The following is a 26770-nucleotide window of genomic DNA, read 5'->3' as shown; positions in this document are numbered from 1 at the left end:
GCATGATATGCTGATTGACCTGCCGACACGTGACCGGATGATATTGGAGGGGGGCCACCGGTGGACGGGGACCGCTGGGCGGTCACGTGGTATAGAGGAGCTCTCGGGAGCCTTCGGGAAAGAGCTCGAGAGATCTAGAAGGTGGGCGGGGCGAGGGGCGGAGCCAGCCCCAGCCCGGGTCGATATAACGGGGCCCCATGAGGGGCTCGGGGGTTCTTGACTGTTGGTGAGTGAAGATCCACGTCGGGTTGAAGAAGCCTCTAGCCACGTGGTCTGGACCGGGATAGCGGGAGCGTGTGTAGTTCTGCCGTAGCGTGGTGAGATGGGCGTTCAACACCCAAGTGTAGGTTACGTTATGTTGTGTGTTGAGTTGATGTAATAAATAGTGTTGCTCCCAAGACAACGTCTGCGACTCAGTTGGACTCCCCACTGCTGCTGCTCACATACAATTATTATAGGTTGATTCTGCGGGTGCACGAAATATAAAATATGTGCCGTCTGCTTCAAAGTTGACATTAACGATACCGTGACGTTATTCGAAGAAGTGTAGGCCATGTTGTGCTGGCGTCATGGTCCAAGTTTGCCAAATTTGCAAAATAACTTACAATTACTTAAATGGAAAACATGTGGTAATCGTCATCTCCTACTGTGAAAACTTGGCAAGACCCTCCTGAAAAAGAATCTTGAGACTGAGTGAAACAGTGCGTTAACATTCAGGCTATACAGTTATCTGAGGAGATGCTGCAATTAAATCAGTTTGTGCGCAGGTGCTAGGTGGCTTATTGCATTGCAGGATCATGAGAGGTGGTGACGATTTGAGGAGGCCTTCATCCAGCAGTGGATTGACTTCCGGTGATGATAATGATATTACAGATATTGCACAGAAGTTAGTGGCGTGTGCATTACGATACTGGCGAGGGATCGTGGCAGTGGAGGGCGGCCTTCATCCAGCAGTGGATAGATCACGGCTGAGGATGATGATGATGATGATACAGTTGTTAAATGTTTATTAAGTAAATTCAATCTACAGCACTTCATTGCAGCATAGGTTCCAGGAAATAATACACGTAATTTGCACATTGGGTTGCATGTGGCTGTTACTTTTAATGCTGGGTGAACAGTCTTGGGTCAAGCATATCAGGCATGCCTTGCCTCTGGCGTGTCTCGTGAGTTATCTGACAAGGCCATAGCTATCTCAAACACACATCTGCGTGCTTCCTCTCTTCTCATACATCCAAGCAAGAAAATGTGGCTGTGGGCAAAATAAGTATTGCCAGATGATTGGAAGCAAGATATGGAGAAAGTCAATATAAATCCACTGAAACATCAACGTTATAAAGTGTATATTGTTTGCATAGATGTGTTGTTTTTCTTCGTGTTTTTTTTATTCGTGTTTGTAAAGCCAATGTATGTTAATACGCCTTATATTTCGATTTGGTTTAAAAATGTTGTGTACCAGCACTTTCATGCATTTCTTGAATTGTGCTTTTTATAAAGGAATGCATTACATATTCTTTGAGAAGTTCATAAATGGTGAGCGTTAATTTGTATTTGTTGAGAGCTGTAGATCTTTTTGAAGATCGGCTGATTGCTCTCTGAACAGGACATTTCTTTCAAAGAGCTTTCTACTTTTTTTTTAAAATATAACACATTGGTCTAATTGTGTGGTGTTATGAAACCTCCAGCTCAATGCGTTCTTAATATATGTGAAGCATTATGCTAAATGTAACACAATTTCAAGTGTAGATTTTTTTTGCTGAAGTGCTTTCGTTTTTTTCTTCCAGTTTTCTTGATTAAGGATCTCTTTACATTTACCAAATGGGTAAAAGTGTGTTCCGGATTCACAATTGAAGGATGCGAGTTCAATCCGGACTTGACCAAACGAGTACCCACCCTTTTTTGGGGAAGTCAACAGTGGTTGTCTTATGGAATGAATCGCTCTTGCCCATAGGAATGTGGGATTTCCACTCCTGGCTCAGGGGCAGGAGATGAGCACTCATTTAAACAGGAACTCACTTTGACTTTTAAAGACACATACAAATTATTATAATTCTTTTCAACTGCTATGGGATTATGTTTTCACTTCCTTATGACTCCTGTCCCTGCACACAAGTAAGACATTGTACATCACGTGACAGGGTATAGAACTGGGCAATCTTTCAGCCACGTTTACAGCAGCAACTGTCAAGCATGCCCGATTCCTATTGGCACCTGCTAACAATTTATGGCGAGCTTGTGTGTGTGCTCAGTAAAGTCAGGCCCACAAGCAGTACAGATAATAGCTTGCAGGAAAATTCACAGCTGACTGGCAGCCGTGAATAATTTACCCTGCCTGGCTATCACCCACCATTATTTTGTGCAGTTAAAAATGTTATATATATAAAAGACCATGCATCGGTTATTTGAGAGCATTATTCCTGCCCATTGCCACTGAAAGAAAGAGGTCTGTTTTTTGCGGGTTTCTTTTTTTATAAACCTGGAATAATAGTCCTCTGCTATAATAAAAAAAAATATTGTGACATTTAAAATCGGTGTTTTTCGAAAGCATGGGTTGTCCCATTACGCAGGATGAACCAAGTAAAAATGCATTGCTTTGGTATCCTGATATACTGCCTCATTTTGAGTCATTATGAAGGCGATTGTTTTAGCAAACTGGATTAAGAGCATGGTTAGGTATTCTACAGCGAAGTCACATGTGCCATGCTAAATTAGGCCTATTAAGCTGCTTACTTAGCAAAGACCATGGAGCTTTGAAGGCAGATGTGCTAATTTAAGAGCCTCCAGCAACATACCAAACAATTGGTCCCCCTTTCCTCATTTGACCGCAAAGGTGGGAATCAGCCAGTAAAATGCCACCTTGAAATATCACCGGCACTGCATCTGCCGATCAACAAACGCGTTTTTTCATAATGTGCCGCATTATTAAATTAACATAACCATAATTGTAATCACGTGGGCTGTTTATGACAATTAGAACAAAAACAAACATCGTTGCTTTTAAACACTGGAATGATGTAAAACCAAAGAAATCTATTTTTTTTTATCTGATGGGACTTTGATAAAACCACCAGGAGACTGCCTATACCCTTAATGAAGCTCATTAGATGCATATTTTAGGCTCATCTCCAGGGCTTGCTGGCCTAGAAGCAGGCTATATAAGGATCACTTTTCCCCATGGAATAGAAAATTTGGGTGAAAAAAATTACACACAATCTGACAGCTGCATTGCAGAACCAAACTGGGAGTTAAACATTAGCAGGTAGGGAGACAAACATAAAATAAATTGTTGAGGCAAACAGCAAAATGCTGGAAATGGAATTTAAATTGTATGGCTCAAATATTTGGTAGTGATGGAACGCTGCAGGCATGCTGTTCATGCAGCTGGACGGCCATTTTACAGCAAAGCGATCAGAGACGTGCTGCTTGCTGAGCTACGGCGCAGTCCGGCATGCCCACTGCTACCACTCCATTGTGTCTGAAACTCTGTCTTCAATGCCTATTGCTCCTTTCAGAAGAAGCGACACGGAAGCATCACGGTCATTCCGTTTTCCACATTCCCAATTGTTAATAATTTTGTAATCTACATTTTTCCCCCCATTGTTTCCAACAGTTACATTACTTTTTTAGGTGTTCGTTTTGTCCCACTGAGTTTTTTTCTTTCTTTCTTAATTATTTGCCTTCATTCATTAGTTACGTGAGTAAAGGCGAAGTTATTCTTATTGTCGTAAGCAGACATGAAACTTTATGTATTGAGAGTGTCCACATCAGGATTTACAATTATATTAACTAAGTAATAGTGGCATATTACTCCTGAATAAATTAATGTCTAAGACATTATTTTTCTACTATTAATAATTATTAGCATTACTCAAGCAAAACACTATCATAATTAATTGTATTGTCATCATTATCATCAGCCATGTCTGCGTACTGCTGAATTATTTCCTCGTGGTCCTATGATGCTACAATGAACTCGGGAACGAGTTCACTACCTGATGAAGCTCAATGCAATTTGAGCAAAACGTTATACGTTGATGCTGAAATCAGTCATAAAAGTCTGAAGCCACGAGAAGATGTATTGGTAAAAATATGATGAATACGTTGTCACATATTAAAGACAATAGCTTTTTAAACGTGACAATCTTGTCAGATGCTGGAGGATTATTGACAATAATTTTGGAGTAAAACGACTGTGTGACCTCACTCAAAAACAAATATGGATCCTTGTATTGGCTGTGAAAACCCACATATGGCTCTTTAGTTCTTGGAATTGAGATGGGCAATTTTTTTTTAAATGTATTCTTAATGATGATGGCGCAATGTATTTTTTACGTTTCTTCCTGTACACCACTGACCAACACAGTCCCCTTTAAGTTGAATCAACATTAGGTAATATTTCATCGCACATCTATGTGTGCTGTTCTTGGACACGTTCCTACACGCAAACTTTATGGGGAGGCCACATTTTTAGAAGGTCAATGTTGAGTCGAGTAAATTGCACTACAATGTTGCCTTTGAAGAATGTGCTACAGTTAGTCGCTTTTCAAGTGAAATGGTATCTCCGGTTTGCTTTGCAGTGCTTTTATTTACAAATGCCTTTCAAGGAAATAAATAACTTTAACACAAGACATTAAAATAGAAAAAAAAATGTATTTTCAGTTGGACATATCTGTGCGTACCTTTATGTCAAAGGCTCCAACATGCAAGTCCGATCTAAAAGATTGTGGATGCATTAAATTGCTCTCGGATTTTACCCTGCAAAACTCGGTTGAAAAAAAATCAATTAGATCACATGCTAACACTGTGAAAATACAGATGGCCTCCATGGCAACGCTTACATATTAATGGTAAAATGTCAAAATCCACTGCCAGTCCTGGTGATTAACTTGCATTGATAATGGTATCAAATGGGCATAAATTGCCCTTTTCGGCTTCAAACTTATTCCAGAAATTGTTAATACACTCGTCCTCTCAGGCACCGCAGGTAATGGTTGGGCGTAGAATGACTGACAGGCAATTAATTTCCCATCGCTTATGCATAGTAAACTCTGTTGATGCTGTAAAACACATCTGTGGAGCATATTATGCGAGTGAGTGTTTGCGATATTTTACTCAATCAAGAGTCCGTCATTCGATGTTTATGTTTTAACACATCGAATGACTGACAAAAACAAGAATTGCCGTGGCTTGACACAGCAAAAGCAAAACTATCTTCGTGTAATTTTGTTTTTCAACGTTAATTGGTTGGCCAACCTGAATTACTAAATACAAACTCGTAGGGAGAACCTACGTGACTTTACCGAAAGAACCAAAGAGTGTGGATTCCTGCAGTCACGAAAGCTTCAAATCAAGATTACTAAATACAATATAAATTGTTTAAGTTATATTTTCAAACTTGGCTGACTAGTAGCAGACTGGTAAATGTAAAGTAATTTGCATTGTCTGTGATGCTTTCCAGGAACAATTTGTTAATTTTCAGGAAATGCTGGACATTTGACAAAAAAACTCTTTATCGAAACTAGGTCTCTTTTTGCTCACAAACATACAAGGGAGAATGAGTTAATGAAAGATAAAAGCAACATGAGTTCATTTTCACAGTTGGATAATTCTTAGATAACAATTATAGATGTAATGAAATGCAAAATGGTGGTTAGAAAATATTACAATTATAATGAGCTATATTTAAACATCCTTTCATAGGCTTATACAGTGTATTTACCATACAATTGTGCAATTACTTTAATCATTGCCTCATTATTATTCTTACCAAGCTAAGAAATATAGAACAATTTCATACATTAAAAACTAGATCTATTATGTTTTTCATCACATAATTCGGCCTGATAGCAGCATATAGTTTGGCACTCATTTGTGATTTATTCTGCCAAACCAAGTTGAAATAAATTACTGAACATTATAATATTGGATTAAATGAATTCCTTAACAGATAACACTTTGGCCCATAGCCCTTCCACCACTGCTTCAAACAGCCTTCGTGATTACTGACGCTCTTATTATCCCCGTTCGGCAGTATTTTTGTCCCTAGCTGGACAGGATAATCACTTCTTGTAGATCACTTCCAGATTTCACTTAGGTTTGGAAGGTCTGCTATGAATTTTTTACCCCAATGAAAAATCTTCTCATTTCACCTTGTTACCAGGAGAATCCAATACTGCCTATTTGTTCCGTCCGCCGCCTTTTATTATTAAACCTTTCCATTTTATCTTTTCATCATTATTATTATTGTTCAATGGTGCGTATTTTCTGGTATGTTAAGTGGCCGTTCAGGATCTAGCTTGGTTCCTCTATGGCGCAGTGATGGATGCTTTCTGGCATGTGCGAGACTGAAATATGCGGTGCTTATCGTTGCTACGAGGAGTGACGGAGCAAGGAGATAGACATGTGTTTTTGTGTGGGTTTTAAGAGGTGGTGGTGGTGGTGGAGAGGGGTTCTGGGGTGTAAATTAGATGGACTGCAAGTTATTAATGGTTTATTATTTCAACACTGGCGGAGCTCACTGCCATATCGATTCTGGTGCAAAAAAAAATCATAAATTCTTACAAATAATAAATGGAATCATAATTTTTTTTTAAATCGTGTGCTTATCATCCTGATCATTGGCCAACAGTTACAGCTCGGCTAACTGTCTCCCACACTACCAACGCATATTTGTCATGGCAGTGCGATCCAGTGGTTATCGATTTTTCTCTTTGCCACTGATGAAACTCCACATATGTAATATCCAGTACAGGTGTAATAGTTTTGATGTCAGTAATGAAGCACCCCATCAAGAAGAAGTAATTCACAATGATTTACAAAACACAAAACAGTGTTGACATTTTACTTGCTTGAACCGTAAGCGATTTTTAACATAGTAACACAATTCATTAGTCATTTGAAGAAACTTAATTTAATGCCTAATATTATTTTAATGTTCCAGTATTGGGTTGAATTATCATTTTATTTATCTTGCGAGGTGTATTATGAAATTAATTCAATATCAGTGACTGGTAATGAATGTGAAATAAAAAATGCTGCTTCTGTGAACAGAAAATGCTTAAATAGAAATAATATGATTTTTTACCATCACTGAATATATGTTAAGAAATACATACTTATTTGTGGGTATTTTGAACAACTACTTTAACTCATAATTTATTTTAAATATATTGTTAAACTACCAATTGTTGATAATAATGGGGGAAAAAGTTATTCACAAACGTGCTTTAAAGGAGGTGTTTGTGCTTATATAAAAAAAAACCGTGAGATCTTCTTTCTTTATTTCTTTTTTTTGTTGCGCCATTAGAGCATCTGTTAGTTTTCCGCTTGATTTGCAATGGCAGGTAATAGGGGAGCAGGGACAGTGATGAATGCTTTATGACAGCATGCCATCATCCACAGCTAATGAGGTTTGCTGCCGCGTCCTCATTGACAGCTTGGTTGGTAAACCAGGCACGGACCCCGAAAGTCTCTACGGATGATCGTCTAATCTGCAGTTATACTTGTTTATTCCGGAATGCATTAAATAGCTACTTTTTTTCCTCCAAACCGATACATGCATCCGCAAGGTTATCATTTAAAACTGGTAAATGATCGCTTTACTAATTTTAAGTTGAATGGCAAAAATGCACATTGCATGACAGGTGTGTTATTCTAATTAAGTGATTGTAATCAAGCTTGGCGTTTAACAGTATACGAAGCAGATCATACCACGCGCAAGAATCATCACACGAAATAATGTAAAGTACACATTTGCATCATGCAATAGCATTTATGGTGCACATTTGATCGAAATTGTTTCTGTTAATGTCCATAATACATTAACTATTAATGTTCCACAATCATGTATATACATGCACTAATGTGTATGTATGTAAACAAACAAAACACCGTGCATGGATCAATGCTCTATGTCTGGCATGCAAAATTCTCTACAGGAATTTGCCAAAGAGTAAACATCTTATTTCAGAAGCAGAATGATGTGACGCGATGAATGTCATTGGCCATAATGATCACCTGACCTCTTCAAATTGACCCTTACAATTGCATTGCAGGAATGCTGCAAATCATTCTCCCTCACACATAATCTTTATGTTTCAGGAACATTATCTAATGTATTATTCACATTAATTAACAAGTCAGTGTGATGCTGAAAAATAGAAGCTCCAGTTCTTATGATAGTCGGTCAGGTCTTTAATTGTGATTATTTAAGATATTTTTTTGGAGTCATGAAATACTCAATGTTTACAGCTCCGGCTTTAAATCGTATGAAATAGATATTTGTTTAATTTAAAGTTTAGAAAACCATAACACAGTTTAAATTGCATTATTAATTATTTTAGCCCTTCATCATTACATTGCTAGATAAAGGCCTCCTTATGCCATATCAGGCATGGAGGTTTTTAAGCCATACTTCACACTGGTCAGTTTTGGTTCAGGAAGCAGGGGCCAGCACCAGTTGACATATCACTCACCACTAATATTCGAAGTATCTGGAAATTCGACTGAAAATGCCAGGTTCCTGGGTTTCTAATGCAGTGCGCTACTGCTCCCATTCGCGTAAAACAAATACTTAAATATTTGGCTCTAATGAAAAATCAACAACATAGTAGGAGTACATCAAACAGAAAATGTTCTTAATACGTGAATATGTTTAATATACTAAAGAAAGGAACATCGTGTTTTCAGCTAAATATGCCGGGAACATTTTTTGTGATCGCGCGTAGGCATGAGCACAAATAAACAAAAACTCAAGACACACGTCAAAACCAGCAGTGCCTTACAAGGGAAAACAATGTAATCAAAAGACTAAGTTTACTGAAATCGCCCTTCTTCATAGGAAAGCAAAAAGTGCCACTGCTGTTCCTATGCAGAAGGGTAATGGCTCTGAAACGTTATTTTTTTTATTTATACTTGGGGCAGTGTCAATGACAAATGCAAGACCACTGGATTCACAGTGAAGTGCGCTAACCAATGCATCGCCGCTGCCCTCTAATTTTTTTTATTTTTCCCATTACTGTTTTTGATAGGTTAGATTGTAGCTCGTAAAGGAAGTATAACATTACCAATTAAATTTGTCCTGCAGCAAAAATTTCACAATTTCACAATTTGAATCCCAAATACTCCCATGAGTTCAACTCCCGTTGGAGGTCAACTTAACTTCCTGGAACGCTCTTCCGATATTCGGACGCCACTGGAGCTATGCACTTTTAAATATGGATTGAAAACTAATTTCTTAGAACTGATTTTTGTGTTTAGTTTGTTGGCCTTCCCCCACACCTCTGTTTAGTATGGTTGGCGACGTATGGTGCGAAAGAAGTTAAACATGATGATGGTGATGCTGCTTTATATCACATTTGTCATGTGCAGGTAAAAAGTGAACATTTACAGTACTCGCCTATAAATACTAAAACAGAGAAATGGATTGCGGTGACATTTCCTGCTTTAGAAAGCACCAGTAGCGCTGCCATTTATTGTGGTCGAAGGCAGTGCTGGTGACTGCCCGTCATTTGCAATCAATTGAGAGTTTGAATTGGGCAGTCAATATAGAGGAGTCTGTGTTAATGTTAATTTTGAGAGGTGGTCGCCATGGGACAAAAATCCGACTTCAAAACTTGGAATGCTGTCCTCATGTAAACTCTAAGGAAATGGCTCTCAACACGGTGATTAATGTAATACAAAAGACATATTTGAGTCAAAGTACTTAACTGCATTTCCAGTACACTCAAATACTTTAAGTCTGTTGGGAAAAAATACAATAAAACACGATTGTACAAAGGGAAAAATGAGAATTAGCATCTTTAAATTTGTTTAAGGGGAGATTAAAGATGTTTTGTAAGACAACGAAATGCAGTAAAATGTCACGTTTTCATATATAAGCAGTGAACACTTTATTTGTTTTTTTTTTAATAATTATGCTATTGGCAATCATATCACGAGACGAAGAATCTACGAGGAACTATCGCATGGCAGTGTATCACCCCGTGTTAGAGAACAGTCTGTGCAAGGAGACATCACGAAGCTACACGAGGCAGCAGCACTCTTCGACACGCCCTGCTACAGAGCGCAATGCTTGTCGCATTGCACTAAAATTTATTATAATTACCTGTTTTATTTTTCAGAGCTGGAATTTTTGCCAAAATAAGTTGAAAACCAAATTTAATCACGTGTTTATTTTTTTCAGTCAGACTGGGCTGCGACCATCCACCTGCTTTAATCACTGGTGGCTGCCAGTATTCAAATGCTGAATCTCAGCCATGCTGGCTCAGCACTTGCTTGCGTGCTTGCTTGCTTACGACCGTGCAAATCTTTCGGTCGTTTTTAACCCACTTCCCGTGATCCAATCGAGCTGACATTTTGCACACAGACTCGTTGTGCGTGACAATTTTTTTTCGTGAAAAAAACATTTCCAAATTTTACACTTTTTAGGTAAAAAAAATATATATATTTAATTACCAATTGCTTAATGGTGGCAGGCAATCATCTGACTCATAGGTGGCAGCCATCTCAAGCCAGAGGACGAGAGGACTCTAGCCGCCCGTTTCAAAGACCAATGTGGGCTGGGTTGTGGCCCATTGAACACGCATATAAAGGATTTATAGTGAAAAACTTTGTTTTTACGGGTTAATTTTTTTCTTCACCTGAGGACGGCTGCTTGCGTTGTGGCCGAAACGTCGTGAGAATTATTTTATTATGTTTAATTTGTATTATTTTATTACTTCCCTTCTACGTGACTTTACCGAAAGAACCAAGAAGATGAATCCCTGTAGTCACGAAAGCTTTAAATCGAAATTTTACACCTCCGAATAGTTTACAATTTTCAGCAGAGGGTTTTTACTTTCTTTAAAGCATTTAATGGGAGTCATATTGCCTCATTTGATGTTAGGGCTTGTGACAGTGCGTACATACTAAAATAAGTTATAACCCAGTATTTAAACATTTTTTCTGTTTTTTTTTTCTGGAAACATGATACAATAAAATATTATATACATGTTGTACTCATTTGCTATTTCAGAAACCTGACTGTACATCTGGTAGTTTTAAAACCCTTATATTGGTCCTAGTAAGACGGCAGAGAAAAGTTAAAACACCCAGCTTGCTTGGGCACACATGCACAGGCTGTGCACTGCGTTTAGCAAAGTCAAACGACTGCAGAAAGAACATTGCTGTTTCAAGCACGAGTCACACTCGTTGTATGTAACACTGAATGATTTGTGCTTAAAGAGTTCATGAAACGGTATTTATCAAACCCCTTCAAAACAGCATTGTATTGATTAGATTTTTTTAATTTATGATTGACCATTGATGTTTAAAATGTTGAATGTGTTTAAAGCACTTTAAAACAGCTATTGCCTGTGAAAAATGACTGCGATAAAGCACATTACTGTTTATAATTCAACATTTCATTGTCACCGTTTTGTTATTCTGAGTCATTGTGCTTTTGTAGATTTGTTTCACTTCGGTGGCTACAATTTTGGAAAAATGTCACGTCTTTATTATATCATTGGCATTTTTTCATAAGAGTTATTAGTCATTCATGAAATGTGCAAAATTCCAAAACGTTGGTGATTCATGTTTTTTTTTGTGCTTAAACATCAACACAATACTGGATGAGGATTTTTTTTTCACGAAGAACAACATTTAGAAAAACATATTTACATGACGTATGTAAATGCCTACAAAATCATGCTTTCATTAATAACTAAAATGTTGGTTTAAATAATTAACTAATGACGGTGATAAATTACACTTTTCAATCTACTGATTGATGAAGACCTCCCCAGCTTTTGTGGAAGAGGTTCCAATGGATTTTTTTTCTGGCACCTGCCATATAAACGTGAAATTTCCATGACTATTACAGCCACCTGTGAATGTGAGTACTGCCAAATGCATGTTGTAGCATGAAGGTATTTTGTCTTGTGTAAGCTGCGATACCATGTCTCACGTAGACAAGCGTGCTATGCTTGTATATTCTACGACTACTTGAACTAACGTTATGGTATCTATCAACACAACTCTGGTTGGAATGTTTATAACCATATTTGTTGGGAACTACTAGCTAATGGCCATTGTTTTGCCAAGAAATCCCACCATAATGTATTTTCGAATTAACGTCTGGCTCACAGTTATGAGCTGATACTGTGAGTGGCATTGCCACGAAAGCGGGTGTTGCTCTGTCGAGCTGCAGCTGTATGAACACCTGAGAGAAATCCGCACATCTCCCATTGCTTCCTCCGTGCACGTTCCAAGTCCTGCCCATTCTCATCTGGATGGATGTCCTGCGGCGGTGACGTGGTCGAGTAATAGCGTGTTTGTCGCTCCTTGCAGAGCTTCACGGCTCAAATCCAGTGGCCGTCCTGGTTCATACTGCGTGTGTATGAATCTTATAAATCGGCGCAGCGTTCTTGATAGTGGACCTTAATGATCCCGTGACGTTATTTGAAAAAGAATAGACCACGTGTGCCAGCATCATAGCTTGGATTATCCAGCCTGTTTTTTTTTTTACGCAAACATTTATTTCGATTGGGTAAAAAACTAGAGCAACATCGCTTAATAGCGGAAAAAAATATTCATCCGTGAAACAGAGCATCTTCACAACAGCCTTGCAGTGGGCGTAAGAATGGTGCTAATACCAAATGTAGAAATTATTTTAAGGTGCGCCAGGGAGTGATGGCGGAACACCACACGGTAGCACGCGCACAGCGGGTGGTGCATACGGCCACGTGACCCACACCCTCTGTGCGCTGCTCTCCGCTCGCTCAGTCCCCTAATGATGCGACGTTACCACCGTTTGCCACGGCTGTGGGAGCTGCCCTGCTGTGCCATCGCTGAGGCCGCTAGGGAGGAGGAGGAGAACGTGAGCAGTAAACACAGCCACCTGGAAAGCATTGCATGACAATGCTTTACAATGCAAAGCATTGCTGCAATGAAATGCTTTGCAGCCGTGCTATCTCCGCGGCCAATTGCAAACGGGTTTGTCGTCATCGCCTCGCCCGCGAGGGGAATAGCCTTGCCGACTGCTGTGTTCTCTGCAAAGAACAGGATATTTCTATTTGGCACAGATATGATATTAACATCTGAGATGCACTTATTGTACCATGTTGTCGACTTCTTAGTGAGAATGATCTGTTACTATCGGCCCACTATGATGACACAAGACGGTGTTCCTACTTAGCGACGTTGAGATTGTGTTTGGTAAAATTAATATTATTATTTTACTCAGCTTACGTGTGCAATGCAAACAAGGTTATCAATGGAACACATTTGTGACATATTGTGTAATGTCAGGCAAGAGACTTTAGGCTGGCACACATGATAATGCACCCTCACTGGCTTTTAAATCGTGAATCCTGCCATGCTGTTTGGTAAGGGGGGGGGGTACATTTTGTTATTTCACATTTATGATAGTAAAAGTAAATTTATACGTGAATGAATATTTTCCCGATTTGTAATATGCACAGTATGCACTCACTTTTTAAGAGAGAGAGAATGACTTAGAGGCGTGAGGAATCACAGACAAGTGGGAAGGTCGCAAGGTGGTGAGCTGGCATCAACAATTGCTCAAGCCCTGCATTCCTCTATATATGAATATGTTATGAGCCAATTAATGAGTATTTATTAATGGGAGGAAACTGGAGCACGCGGAGAAAACCTCCACGTGCAACGGGGGAACCACTGTCCGATACAGATGGAAACATGGAGTCCACGTTTGTTGTACCACTTCATTGTCACATTACGTACTCAAACTAAGCTATACGTTTTCCCAATTATTTGATGATTTCGCGTTGACAGTGGTGTAGAAGCACACGAATCAGAATGTAACAAATAGGCTCAACACATTTTAGGCAATGGATGTTTTTCACAGCATGTGCTGTTATGTTCTGTGAAAAAGGTCTTTGCCCAATACATTACCTCTTTTATATATATTTTGAAGGCATTGTTATTGACACGTGTGTTGAGTTTTGTTTTGTTATATTCGGGAGGCTTTCATAAGGCACTTTAAACAATAAAAGTACATAATGCTGCAGTAACTTAAAAAAAATCTGTTTTAAATAAGAGAGAAATTTTATGAAGTGCCAAATATGAGTGTGAAATTAATTTAATACGTGTGTCAATTATATGTACGTGTTTTAATTTGTTCTGCATTTCTTTTAGTATTTGTTTAATATACACTAGCTGCAGAATTTTATATTTGAATATAGTTAACATATACAATAGTGGTAATGAACATCTCAAGTGCCATTCACAAACTAATCCCTTATAATAAATCTGTCACAATTACGTGTCTTGAAGCTATGTTTCTAATCCAGTGCAAGCATGGATTGCAGGCGTTGATAATTCAAAGTTTTATACACAAGAATTACAACTGGAGCAAATACAGTCATTAATACCGACCCTATTTATATATTATCCCTCGTATCATATAATTTCCTTGGGGACATGGCCAAAGTGACCGTGTTGAATATGGGGCCACTTTGAATTCTGTGTGCACGCAGCCTCAGCAACATTGAGACCCATTTACAGACACACCAGATGGCAGGCACAGCTGATGGCACTGTGCAAATAAGCAGTAAGGGCATCACAGCAGATTAAAGGAAATGTTTCTCATGTTGCAAAATTATAACCTGACAACAGTCGTCGAGTGATGGTGCAGTGGGTAGTAAGCACACCGCAAGGTTCACCTGGTGACCTGAGTTCGGTTCCCGGCCAGCATCGTCAAACAACCATGTGGACCAGCATGGTGAAGTATGGGGAAACAACATCAATTACAGACTCGGTGTAGGGAGGCTTGCAATCAACAGTGGATTGACAAATGGGCTATACAATTTTAGCCATTAATATAACTACGGCTAGAGGCTTTTAAACTTTCATTTTGTTTTGACTTAAAGCTTTCGTGACTGCAGGAATTCATTTTGAATTTTGTTATCTGGATCACGGTTCCACTTCATTATTAAATATATATAGAGGTGTGTGTTTGTCTTTTACTATAAAATGATATAATACATACATTTAGAGAATACAGTGCAATACAATTTGCACGGAAATATGCATTGTATTGTATGGAGTTCGTTTAATAATGTAATTGACGTTTGAAAAATAATGTAATTTACCCAAAAATGAGTAAACTATTGTGTATGGATTAAAATAACCTTCATTGTGAAAACCTCACATTGTATTTTGCTGCTAATGGATAATAAATCCTGAAAACAAAATTACCAGGCAAACTTACTGATGCGATGAGAGTGTATACATGTGACAAACAAGCACTGCCAATTCTTGTTTTATTCTTATCTAAGGGTGCATACATAAATACCATGTCCCAACAGTGAGCTTCTCGTAAATACATCCTCTTCTGTGCGCTGGGTTCTGTTGAATTATTTTATGCAGTCACAGCTGAAGTGGTGCATTTACTCCGAAATCCAAGCCAACATCATTTCGCTTAAAATTTGGCAAGATGTTCTCCGCAAACATATATGAGCCATCAAAGCAAGCATACGGGAGACAAACGTTTATGAGAGCCAGCTGCAATGCGTAGTATCGTTTTTTCATTAGTTCAGAGCAGAGCACAGAGAATCCTTAAACAAGGCATATTGATCATTGAAGGTGGTGTGATTGGTAACAATAACTGGAATCATGTTCAAGGCTCACGATCTCTGTTTTGGTGGATCTTCGTAAATTGCTATAATTTTAATTTCCATTTGGTATGGCTTTTTAAACATGCAACTTCTACACGGGCGTCTGACAAAATTGCACACAAGCAGTGTCATTATATTGAGCATTGATGCAGATGCTAATGCTCATGCTCTCAACTCGTACGGGTATAGTTGTTCACCATCTAGAAATATGCATAGGGCTGTTCAATGTTACACTGCATTGCCAATATTTAAGAGGTTCTACATGGATAGGCGTAACAATCTCGATCTTGAAATCTAGTATAGTGGAAATATTGTAATTATATAAGAAGAAGAAGCATTGTGCTTCATAACTATATACACGACTATGAAAGGTAAATGTTACCTGGAAAACGTGATGTGAATATCCCACTGTACATTCAATAAATATGAGTATAAACATATTATAAACATATTCTTCTAAATTTGAGCCTTAGTCCTTGGAATGTGGCATGTAAATTGAACAAATTATTTTCAATAAATATATATAATCTTATTCCTGCCATAGCATCTGTCACATAATCTCACTACTTTATTTAGTTAGCTGTTTATCAAGCTGTATATACACAACAATGAAATGGCCTCGCCATGAAGTGACACTGGGCCATGTGTTGGCAATGACGTTCATAACGGCAATGGCTTTAAAATACCAACCGTCGAAAATTAAAGTCAACGACTTTGAAAAAAATGTATACAGATTTTTCAGTACAAATGAAAGGTTGGTTACTTTAGCAATAATTTTGTCACATCTGAAATGACAAAGTTAAAATGCATTAGTATTATTTTTACCACTGTCCTAACCATATCAATGTAAATTATTTCAAATATAAAATCCCGGTATAAATTGCAGCATAGCAATATTAATACACACACGTATAGATATGCATACAGCATTCATATTGGCTGGTGCCGTGGCAGAGTGCCCAACACTGAACTCACAGAAGTTCAAAAGACTCCCATCAGTGGACACAAGCCATCATTCCTCTGGGGTCACCACTTTCTTGAACATCAAGTCTGATCGTTATTATTTGGGGAAACCGGTCCCTGGCATAGTAACATGGAATTTTAGCTCGTGACTTATCATTGTTATTGGCGCCGGGAACCACCCATGGGTATTCAATTGTACTTACGCATTAATGATAATATTGAAAGTTTCAAGATGCAGCTGTGGCACAGTGGTTATCATGCTGAGTAACAATTGCCAGCAACGGCTAACATCAGTGGTGAGTGATATCTAAACCGGTTCTAGGTCCACATTTCACCAACCCACATTGACCAGCATCGAGAAGTATGGTCAAAAAACCCCCCATGGACTGTGAATTGTGATTCAATTGTATTATGACGTTTCACTTTTTGTTGACGCAATGCCTGTTTTTTGACCCGTCGATGTTTTTCTGTTGCAGGAACATGGCAAAATCGGAGTCAAATTTAATGTCGGCACAGATGACATTGCCGTCGAAGAGGCAAATTCGTTGGTGAATGACGGCAAGTATCACGTGGTGCGGTTCTCACGGAGCGGTGGAAATGCCACGCTACAGCTCGACAACCTCCCAGTGAATGAGCGCTTCCCTTCAGGTGAGTGGCCGCCCTCTCGCCCTGAGTGCCAGGGTAGGATGTAGTCGATTGCCCACGTTTTTGAACCGCTGAGTATTTCGTATTGACAACTGTGATGTGCGCTGTGTGTGACATGAGGAAATGAAGATCTGTATGTTGTTCTGTTGATTGTTTTTCTTTCGATGTTGGTCTTTTTGTTAATATTGATGTCCTCTTAAGAAAATATTGATACTCAGTTGACACTGTTGTAAATAACAAAAACTCAACATATCCATAACACTTCCCTAAAGAGGACAACATATTTATAATCGGCCACGATTTGGGCAATGTCCCTTCTTCAAAGCAATGGCTATGCTTTTGCCATTAATAAGAGCAATTGCCTGAACTGTCAACAATCAAACAGTTATTTCTTTCATGATGTGTGAGCACGTAAGATATGAGGATAATTTTTGTCTTTCCAAGTAAGCAGTCGTAGTTATTATACGAATAATTATAATTATAAATAAAGAGATGACGTATATAATTGGCGAGCAGTGGCGTAGCACTTATTGCACTGTGCTAATAACCGAGCCACCAGAGTTCAATTCCCAGCCATGGGCCCTCACCATCCCTTCACCAACCTGCACTAAACAGTGTGCCAACGTATCACCAAACAACCCCCATAACCAACACAGCACGAGGCCGTCATCCAGCAGTGGAAAGACAAAGGCCTGTACATTATGCTTTAAATTATTACTTATACTGTACGAATGTCGCAAATACATTTGTAAATGTTTGCGTGAATGTCATTTTTCATTATTTTTGAATAATTGCTTTTCTGCCTTACAAATTAAAATTGTTCATTTTGTATTTCAATACTCATTTGTAGAAATAAACATTGCAAGGGGCAATTTAGATAATCAACTTTAACAGGTGGATTGGGTGGAAAATGTTTGCACAAAGTTTCAGTGCAAAACATATTTCTTTAATTGGCATTATTTCTTACATTTTCATTTGTATGAGGTCGCTGTAAAATCTGAAAGGATGACCAACATTCATTTGTTATACTCAATCTAAGTGACCATTTTACTCGGAATGAGTAACCAATTTCACACCTGTTTATGTCTAAGCATTTGTCACCCACAATAAAATGTTCTGCCTTTGAAATTAACATAGAAATTCATCCTGGTCTTCCAAAGTTAATGGGTTAAATAATACTTTGTTTTCAAAGGGAAATTCAATTGCATGAATACAAATTAATGTCACCTTTGCTTTTATTCCGTGCTATGAACAATAAAGTAGCAGTCGACCTTTAAATGGGTTTACACGTTGATTCTAAGGCCGTCACTGCTTTTGTAAATGGACATGAGCTGAAGAGATTTACAATTTTTATTATCCACATACATGATGGAATATTCGTTTAGTCAAGGATAATCAAGGAAAGTGAGAGGTCTGCCTTGGGCAACCTTGTGTTAAATTCATCTTAGGAAATTGGGTACAAGTCACGAATGTTACTCATTTTATGCTCTCATTTTTTTAATGCATCCCCATCTAGGACACACTGGTATGCTGATGTGGTGTAATGGTTCGTCACCCATTCGATTTGATCTCCCAGCGTGGCAGTTTAAAAATGTGCGAGTTACCTGAATCCCTCCAGCATCACCTTTGTCCACCCTGCAGTATAAATGGATTCACCACATGTAGTCGATCAGCAGGTCGTGTGTGATGGCATAAAGTGTACATACTCCCAGCTCTTCCTAGATGTCTGTCCAGCATGGAAGAGTAGGCCAAATACCTTCTAGAGAGGCTCTCTTGAGCTTCCTGTAGTGGAGGCCCGTCTTTAGCAGCTGTGTCTTGACCAAGTAGTTTCAGGGCTGCACCTTTATCTATCACACAAGCATAAAGCAGAACGCCTTGAAACAACAGATATGTAATATTTAACGTGAGCCATACACGTTAATCATTCAGGGCAGCACTGTTGTTGTGATGGCAGAGATGTTCGAACAGAATAAAAAAAGCGAGTCACATAAGGCCTCGTCATCCTGCCTTCCTCCCTTATACTGCAGGAAAGAAAGGCACCACATGCAGGCCCCCCCATGCTGGGGAGAGATGTAATTTTGTCCTTGCCCTCAGGATAGGCACAAATTATGTACTATTCCATATAATTATTATAAATCTAATTTTCGCCCACAAAATGCTTCATTTGAAATGGCATCACAGGCTATATTGCAGGTGTTAGCAATGATAATTTAGGAAATGATTCAGCGTTCTCTAATATGCAGGTGGGTACAAGGTAATGCTTTGCTTCATACACATATATTTTACTGGCAATTCAGGAGTGGGCACTTTCAAAATAAAGAGTGTTTAGCAAGTTTATGCATTGCTATAAGATTGCTTTGCAGAATTAATTAGTCGCACTTTCGCTCAAAACTTCATAAATCACAGAAAAATCCAATGGCAAACTTGTTTCTGTTTTTGTTGCTATAATGAATTCCATATAACCTGCGACCCTCCTTTGTCACTTAATCGGGGCTTCTCTGATCGTTCATATTTTTTCCCCTGGTCATTTTGAAATTGTAATTAAAACAGCTCACGGTGCACGTGTACATTTGTATATTATATTACGTAAAAAGGGCTAAAGGAAATATATTCTTACTCGAGATTATTTATGCTTGGCAATAATTATTACATTACAAGAAATGCTTATTGAAGATTCCAGGTTTGCAATTTATTTGGCCTTTTAGTGAAACAGAAAAGGTGACTGAGCATGATAGCATATTTTTATTTTAAAAAATGTATTATAGCTGTGACCATATGGCTGACCTTAATTAAGTCTCTTCTAAAAAATGTCATCCTAAAAGCTAAATTTAAAGCTCATCCATTGCCAAACACCTAAACTTAGTGGGTGAATGACACCCAACTTGTAAAAAAGGACCATGAATATATTTTTTCAGCACCAGTCCATGAACATTCATGTAATTTATGTTTGGCAGATCTTATTACTTGATTTTATAACCACAGGGCCAAGTGAAAAAAACCGAACCACCTTGTCATACCCTTTCAGCATTTGGGAAATGTATAGACCCCTCTCTGATTGATGCCTTTTCAGTGTATTTCAAGCTACATGTGAGTCTTGATTCATGGCATCTGAATAGTTAAAACAATTGTATCATGACTTAATGTGATAGCTATATTATGCAGTTGGAGTAATTGAGAAAATTACGTGACGTAAAAGTACCCAATGAAAATTATACTTTCTATAGATTTGTGTGGCTCTGATAACGTTTTGTCTTCGGTACACATTAGTATTACCTAATTAGAACAAAGTACTTTTGAACATCGCTAAAAAAAAATTACTTCTTAAATACAAAATACAATAGCATTTTCATTTTTTCATTTAATAATGGAAGACTTCCTCATTTGGAAGCTTGGTTAGTTATTTTATTGCGTATAAGTTTGGGCACAGTGCTTGTCTCAACACTGCAATCATGCACAAAGGAAGGCAATCGCATATATAGTGCTAATCAGTGTACCACTTTTGGTGCTAGAGTCAAATGAGGAATGATGGACAAACAGATGTCTGTTCAACACGTAGGCTTTCGCGACCAGGGTCATCTACAATACAGGTTTTTTTTTAGTTAGATCGCGTAAATATAGGGCACTTCAAAAAAAGAATGAACACTTACATATGGAACTATCGTTTTTAATGGATAAAGAACGGATAGTACACTGTAACATGATAACAAATGTAACGTTAATAGCTTCAAAAGTCAGTCTCCACTTATTCGCCATCATTGTCAACACGTGTCTGGAATCTTCTCCAGGTGGTCTCCAGAGCCCGGAGGCTCATTTCTTGTGGTATTGTTGCGAATTCTCAGAAGTGGTTAACATTTTTTCGAAGCACCCTGTATATAAAAGTGTCGTTAAACCCACCACCACCCAACACGGAACACGCCTAAGTGTAGTGTTGAACTCGGAAGCACAAACTTGACTTGGGGGCAACACGTTTATTACACAGCCCCAACAGGGCTAACTACATACACGTACACACTCTAGACCATAACAGGGTAACAACACAATTTTAACAGGCTAACTACATAACCGGGTCAGTCAGTAACATTCCGATTGACCCACGATGCCGAGCGAAGATCGAAGATCAGAGAGACGGTAGCACCGAGGGTTGATTCCAGAGAACAGCCAAGAACGCTCTCGGGACCGCCCCTTTATGCTCCTGGGCGTGGCCTCGCTCCACCTTCAGCCACGCCCCTTTCGAGACCTTTCCCGAAGGATCTTGACCGAGCATCACGTGTCCCTCAAGTCCCCCTCGAGCCCCCCTCGGGCCCCCATCACTACCCCGTCCCGGTCACGTGCCCTCTCGGCTTCACCCAGACTACCACGTCCTGACTTGCCCTCTCTCAGGCCGTCACCAGGACTATGGCCCCTAGGGCTCGTTCGCATGCCGTACTCACTCTGGTCCCAGAGAGAGGCTCCAGATGCACAGTCGCACTCTGATGACAGTGCCTGGCTGCGAACACCAAAGTGACACCCTTAACGTCACTACACAAGTCCAGCACACCGGTGTGTTGGAGAGCAAGGCCACAACATTTACAACGCCAGTAATTGCAACTAGCTTCATCAGGCTGTGTGCTCTACTATTAACGATTTGGCACGTTCTGTTTGCGTGACAAACCTTACTAATTGGCTGTGTCAGGTGTTGGCGGGTTTAACGACACTTTTATATATTTACGCGATCTAACCCAAAAAAAAACTGCATTATAGACAGATGTCTATATCAGTGGAAGAATGATTAATAGTGAGTTTAAACTATTGCAAATCAGCCAGCCATCATTAGGTATTTCTATTAAGCAATAGATACCAACCATTCACCTCATTAAACATCTTCACCTGCTCTTAAGTTCTTCACCTGCTCTCAAAAAAGCATAATAATAATGAATGTTGGCTCAGCATACAGCCTTGTACTAACATTGTTTCTGCAATTCTAAGCTAAATTGCCAACATCTTTCGATAAATCGATGGTAGGAGGATTTTACATGTTGGTGGAAATGGAAAACCTGCAAAAGTCTACCCGAACAAGATGATGATGCTCCAAAATCCATACAGATATGGCATCGGCCTATGTGATATAAGGACATCTACTCATAACTCCACATAGCTCTACCAGAGGCAGTTAAACTCGCACAATCATCTTTATCGAAAGTGCTGGATTACAGGCACAAAAACCATATCATTGTAATACAATGATTAACCTATGACAATTTGAATTGCTTAAGGCTGGGTAGCCTTGAACAACGATGAAATAAAAGCAAGAGGACTGTTATCACAATCTGGGCTGTAAACATTTGTTTGATTACATATATATAGAATGTCAGAATAGCAGGAGCCTGAACATTTTCAAACCATGTCTCTCATGTGGGATTGTCAAGTACTGGATGGTTTGTTTGGCCATCATAAACATGTTTGAAAATATCACTGTGTCGTGTCTACAGTATATGCAAATATGTCACAAATTGCAATGAAATGGAATGTAATTCATTGTAAAAAATACAAAAACAAACTGGGTCTGCATACCGAGGTAAGGTGCACCACAGTTTTCATATGCATGTGATGTAAAAAAAAACATGGCCATGCTTAGCTTATCAGTTATAATGGAATATGTCGTTTTGTCGTAAAAGTAATTCTCCTGTGACAGCTGACCCTGACTACGATTGGAGTCAGATCTGCAATGAGGATAATGGTGGAATTAATAACATTCTACAACGAACTCCAAAAAACTATTAATACATAATTTGATGGGAATGCAAAAAAAATATTTTCCTATCGTACTCCGTTATGTACATAAGTTCCATTGTGAGTGAATTATTTTAATGTATAAATGATTGGGTAAATAAATCGTGCTTATTTGGAATAGAATTTGAACCAATAGGGAAACATATTTTACATTTTTGCCAATGCTCCCAATTATGTCCATTCTACCATCTATTGCTAAAACAGTGCTCAGTCCTATTGGCATCATGAATAGCACATAATCTTCTCCAAAACACATGCGGTATATGCATGCAGTGGAATATGTTAATTATTTGCTACATAATTACTTTTATTTGGCATGTTTGTGGATCGGGCATGGGGTAGCTGAGCTACAGTTGCCAATTGTATGAATTAGCAAAGGGTAACTAGGGCAGTGAAATTTGCTAATTAGACTTGAGGGGCAAGGGTTATTATTGATTGCTGATAGCGCCAGCAGCATATTGACTGGAATCCATCCATCATTACATCCGCAGTGTTTTGTAGAGTCATCACAAGAATTAGGCCTTTGTTTGCAAAAAAGTGTTATGCCAAGCAGAAGATTTATGACTGAGGAAGACAATTAGTATTGACTTGCTGTAGGTGTAGCTTATATTGCTTATATGGTATTCTGTGAGGTACAGAGACCATCAGTGACGCAATTACAGAGATAAACATGAGAATGCCATCACATAAATAGTGTGTAAACAACCATTTTTATTCATATTCCTATAGACATTATTACTCTTAAATATATTAGCAATGAAAGGTTACAAAAAAGTGTGAATTGGTTAGCTTATTGAGATAAATAAACAAGGTTAATCTAGCATCGTACCGGTCTGTGATCACTTCTTGAGCTGAATTTGTTGATGTCAGGGACATCTCTGTTCATCTGGGGTTTGTCCGTTAGATTCAAGTCAATCTCATTTTTTATATCATCATGTGGACATCTACATGTCTAAGTTTATAGGATAAAGAGACCGCTTCATGAGTAAAATACTTTCCAGCAGTAAAATATTGAAAATAGTTTAATCTACAAGAAAACAAGAGCACGGTTCATAACTTGACATTTCTAGATTTATTGGAGAGAATTTCACATGAAGAGGAATGCAAATGTAAGTACAGTATCTACTAAATAGATGTGATTATATATTATAATTAAAAACATTTGGCAGATATATATACAGGACTGGCAGAATTGAGATAGGCAGGAACGGGGGAGATAAATGGGGGTGATGTGATCTGGTCAGGGCAAGATAAAGTTTACACCAGAGGAGGAGAGTTATTGTTAAGTGCAAAAGGCAAAGCATCATTATTGGGATACAGACCGTTTCGTCCAAGGGTAATTTTAGCGAGATTTAATAGACAACCCCTAAATATGTCTGTCATCCATACATATGCACCAACATCAGATAATTCAGAAGAGGATATTGAAGAATTCTATGAAACGCTGGAAAGCACTTTAAAGGAACTGCCTAGGAAAGATATTAAGATAAGTGTGCGAGACTGCAATGCAAAAATTGGGAAGGATAACACCGGATGGGAGTAGATCATGCAAAGGTATGGATATAGAGGAATAAATGAAAGAGATGAGAAACTGCTAGAAATTGCTTCTAAAACACAACATGCTATCCATAAGAGGTTTTTTTGGGTTAGATCACGTAAATATATAAATGTGTCGTTAAAACCCACCACCACCCGACACAGCCAACTAGTAAGGGTTGTCACGTAAACAGAATGTGCCAATTTGTCACTAGTACAGCACCCCGGTGTGTTGGAGAGCCAAGCCATGACATGCTAATATGTAATTTTAAGTTCAAACAAAAAAACTGCAGAAAATGCGCATGGAGGGTGCCACATGGAAACCATTATATGGTAGACTCACCTTTTGCCCGTCCAAGGACGGGTGTATTGCAGTAAATCTGAAACTTGCAAGCGAAAAGCAAACCGCCACGTGATATTCATTGCATCCATTCGTGTGCAATTTGTAAGGCCGCCGTGACACAGACTTATTTCATTTAAAGGTTATAATCCCTCGTTCATCATGACGTCCTTTTTACTTTGATGTCTCAACAGCGTTACGGAGATCACGTGATGACGTCAGGGTTCTGCCTTTGTAGTGAGGGTTGTGAGTTGACGCCGAGGAGGGGGGAGGAGGCACCTCGCCCCCCCCCCCATGTGGAGTGACGTCACCCGCTAATTCTTATGAATGGGGGGGGGGGGTGTCCATTTGGATGACGTCACCTTATAATGATTATTAATGAGGGGGGCTGTTTGATGTGGAGTGACGTAACCTGCTCATGATTATGAATGAGGGGGTTTCTCCATGTGGAGTGACGTCACCTGCTCATGATAATTAACGATGGGTGGGTCCATGTGGATGACGTCACCTGCTCATGATTATGAATGAGGGGGTGTCTCCATGTGGAGTGACGTCACCTGCTCATGATTATTAACGATGGGTGGGTCCATGTGGATGACGTCACCTGCTCATGATTATTAACGATGGGTGGGTCCATGTGGATGACGTCACCTGCTCATGATTATTAACGATGGGTGGGTCCATGTGGATGACGTCACCTGCTCATGATAATTAACGATGGGTGGGTCCATGTGGATGACGTAACCTGCTCATGATTATTAACGATGGGTGGGTCCATGTGGATGACGTCACCTGCTCATGATAATTAACGATGGGTGGGTCCATGTAGATGACGTCACCTGCTCATGATAATTAACGATGGGTGGGTCCATGTGGATGACGTCACCTGCTCATGATTATTAACGATGGGTGGGTCCATGTGGATGACGTCACCTGCTCATGATTATTAATGAGGGGGTTTCTCCATGTGGAGTGACGTCACCTGCTCATGATAATTAACGATGGGTGGGTCCATGTGGATGACGTCACCTGCTCATGATAATTAACGATGGGTGGGTCCATGTGGATGACGTCACCTGCTCATGATTATTAATGAGGGGGTTTCTCCATGTGGAGTGACGTCACCTGCTCATGATAATTAACGATGGGTGGGTCCATGTGGATGACGTCACCTGCTCATGATAATTAACGATGGGTGGGTCCATGTGGATGACGTAACCTGCTCATGATTATTAATGAGGGGGGCTGGTCGACGTGAAGTGATGTCACGCGTGTTAAACACTGACAATCTTGGGTAAATATAGTAGTCAATTTGAACCTTATGGCGGTACCCCAGGGTTCCATAGTACCCGGCTCTCACATAATGCCCGTGATGCAGTCATTTTTAGTCTGTTGATGGTCGGCGATGCGGCAATCGACTCATCTCGACAAGCTGTACACGATGCACTGTTCAAAGTAGAAATTTTCTAAAACGGATTTTTTATGCTAATGTTTGGCGTTTCGACATCGCGGAGTAGCACTGATTTCGGATTGATTGGTACCCCAGTCGCGGAGTTAAGTTCACCCCTTGAAAAAATAGTGTCCCAGAAATAAAATATTTAATTGCCTCGGTTATTTTGTATTATTTGGTACCCCAGGGTACCGCCATAAGGATCAGTAGGTAATGTTCGACAGACGCTGGAAAACATCAGTTTGGCAACGCAGAACATTCCAAGGAGCCGATGTGTCATCGGACCACAGCGTGGATGCAACTTACGACTAAAACTAAAACGTATATCCACAATGCAATTTGAGAAGAGGAGGAACATAGAGGTACGCGAAAATGAGGAGACGAGCAGGACACATTAAAAGGAAATCTCGAGTAGAATCAGGGGAGCATAGT

At 39.3% G+C, this 26770-nt stretch overlaps 1 protein-coding gene across 1 annotated transcript in view; it reads left to right on the top strand.

Annotated features, from left to right (window-relative positions):
- LOC133347154 (neurexin-1-like) overlaps positions 1 to 26770 on the top strand; it is a 281972-nt gene that overhangs the window by 220900 nt on the left and 34302 nt on the right. The window contains 1 exon segment of the mRNA XM_061559187.1: positions 17075 to 17246. Coding sequence (XP_061415171.1) covers positions 17075 to 17246 — 172 coding nt within the window.

The sequence above is a fragment of the Lethenteron reissneri genome, chromosome 25 (genome assembly GCF_015708825.2).
Source record: "Lethenteron reissneri isolate LAM-NWPU_2019-01 chromosome 25, ASM1570882v1, whole genome shotgun sequence".
NCBI classification, from domain to species: domain Eukaryota; kingdom Metazoa; phylum Chordata; class Hyperoartia; order Petromyzontiformes; family Petromyzontidae; genus Lethenteron; species Lethenteron reissneri.
This window is presented reverse-complemented; position numbering and strand designations above follow the sequence as displayed.